We start from the raw sequence: 2,500 nt of genomic DNA, 5'->3' as shown, positions 1-2,500 counted from the left end.
TTGCGTGCTCGTTTCTCTTACCTTGTTACATTTTTGACCGAAAATGAGAGAAAAAGAACTATGTACTGGAATCTGCGCCAAATCTCCAATGACATCACCTCGACTACAGGGATGAAAGAAGTTGGCTCTTAAGAAAGCAGCAAGGTGGATCGGAATTCAGGACAACAAGAGACAAAATTTATTCAGCTGGTTCTTCGATAGCAATATATGAAATTATAGCACAGAAAAAAAAAGCTGACATTGAGAACAAAATCTTTATCGGCAATGATTCACCTTTGTCTTCCACAGAGAAATGGGAAAAAAAGTTTCTTTTATGCTAGCGTTTTGCGGTCAGCTTTCTCACAGTGTGATAGTTAGTTGTTGGAATACTAGAGAGATTTATCGGGCAAACAACAGGCTAAAATTCTGCCAAAAATCAAAGAAGAGTGTTTGATTCTAGCTGATTCTTTGCCCGTTGGCTTCATATATTGTGCAACTTCCCAAAAAGAAGAGAAATTATAATCAGAGAATGTTTGTGCTTTTATGACAAGCACGCAGCAGCAGCAGCATGTCGAATGCCGTTTCACGTTAACGTCCCGCTAAATTTCTCTATTGTAATAAACGTGCGTTAGTTTAGTGCAGCGAGGTATGGAGTAGTGTACTTGATCATCGACTTTGTCACAACGTAAACGCAATGTAACAGCTAACTCAATATTCAAGAGAGCAAAATGATTCTCGCAATTATCTGGAAAATTTAAGCCATTGCCTCTGACAGTCACCTGAAAAATTCCGGTGGGTCCAACGGGATTCGAACAACATGTCCTCTGCGATGCCGGTGCAATACTCCACCATTTCTCTCATGATTTTGTCTATAACCCGCACTTCAAATACATACATATATTTCAATCATCGAGTCCTTTCACGAGAACACATTTTGACCTGCTCCAAACTGAGTGGCTTCATAGCTCCGTTCGAACCCCATTATGGGTGTCTATAATGAGACAATTGCCTTAGTTGTCCAGAAAACTTGCACCTCAAATAAATACATCTAATTTGAGATTGAAATGAAAGTAGCGACACTTCATGGCTGTGAATTAAGTAGCAGTAAAATTCAGATGCTGCTTTGAACGGAAACCGCATTTAAGTACAACACCCTATCCACTGGGCCACACCTCACTGTCATTGTTATTTCCCAATCCTGGGGAAACAGGAAATTGAATACACTAAGCAAAAATCCAACAACAAATTCAAGGTAAATATACCACGTCTGAGTCTTCCGGACTATACCACGAGGTTTTCCTTGCGCCAGACTTCTTTTTCCCTGATGAACCTTTAGTAGACCTTCAATACATTAAAGCAATTTCGACATTTTCTTAAATACTTATGTTTACATTTAACAGAATAATGAACTATAGTAATTACATATTGAATTATTAACAGGATAATTAACTACATTATAATACATTAAATTATATTATATTATTTGTTCATTACAAGCTACCATTACCTTAGACATTTACATAACGGAAAGGACTTTAGTACACATAACATGAGAATTTTATTCCATAAAGCTCATTTGTACAAATCATAGTTAATAGAGGAGAATGCTTAGGAAACCCGACAACTTTCTTTGTTGTAGGTTTTTGTTCACTTTTCTGGCCTTGACCGTGCACAAAGCACAATGATTGTTTACTCCGTACTGAAGAACTAACCAATAGAAACGTGTTGGTTACGTAATTCATGCATAGTGTATGAGCGCAAAACAAAAGATTGTGCACGGTAGTGGACTTTCCAACCTAAATCTTGGCTGCTTTGTTTGCTCCTTTGATGTTTGCCGAGCCTCCTAACCATTCTCCTCTATTAACTATGTACAAATCTATACGCTTTATTTTCACATGTGGAAAAGGCTTATACAGCCAATCAGAATGGCGTACAGCTATTTCACACGTGGAAGTACAACAACGAAAGCGTAAAGGCGTTTCCATGCCAATCACTCGTGCATCTCGTGCAAATCGTACTTTGGTATTGAATTAAATAAAATTTGCATTTGGTTCTATTGTTAGTGAGTTTTTGTTTCTAATTTGCGTTCAGAAAATTATTTTAATGAAATTTCTCGTCTTATGTGTAATAAACAGTTCACGACAGAAAGTGCTTTGTACGGGGTTTTATTCACTCGTTTGTGTCAAAACCCTCACTCTCTCGTTCCTCGCTCGTTCGGGTTTTTGACACAAACAACTCGTGAATAAAACCCCGTACAAAGCACTTTCTATGACGTAAACTATATATATGTCTTTCCATTCAAATTGAAGAGCAGAGAGAGGCGTTTCCTTCATAATCTTGAAGACATTACGACTGACCCTACAGTTTATTGTCCTTATCCAAGAAGACTAGAGACCCCCCCCCCCCCCTCCCTAACCATTTGCGGATGTAATTACAAAGGCAGCACTTTCTCTTCAGTTATTTTAAGACCCTGAGTATTGGTCTGGCCGGAGTCGAACTCACGACCTCCTGCATGGCAGCC

At 38.6% G+C, this 2,500-nt stretch overlaps 1 protein-coding gene across 1 annotated transcript in view; it reads right to left on the bottom strand.

The window, feature by feature from the left end:
- The window catches only part of LOC137979570 (centrosomal protein CCDC61-like), a 49,181-nt gene that overhangs the window by 3,477 nt on the left and 43,204 nt on the right, over positions 1 to 2,500 (bottom strand). Inside the window, exon 14 of the mRNA XM_068826855.1 lies at positions 1,242 to 1,320. Within this exon, the coding sequence (XP_068682956.1) occupies positions 1,242 to 1,320 (79 nt within the window). The remainder of the gene's footprint in view (positions 1 to 1,241; positions 1,321 to 2,500) is intronic.

The sequence above is a fragment of the Montipora foliosa genome, chromosome 12 (assembly GCF_036669935.1).
Source record: "Montipora foliosa isolate CH-2021 chromosome 12, ASM3666993v2, whole genome shotgun sequence".
Lineage (NCBI taxonomy): Eukaryota > Metazoa > Cnidaria > Anthozoa > Scleractinia > Acroporidae > Montipora > Montipora foliosa.
The sequence above is the reverse complement of the archived record's forward strand: the minus strand, read 5'-3'. Positions and strand labels throughout refer to the sequence as shown.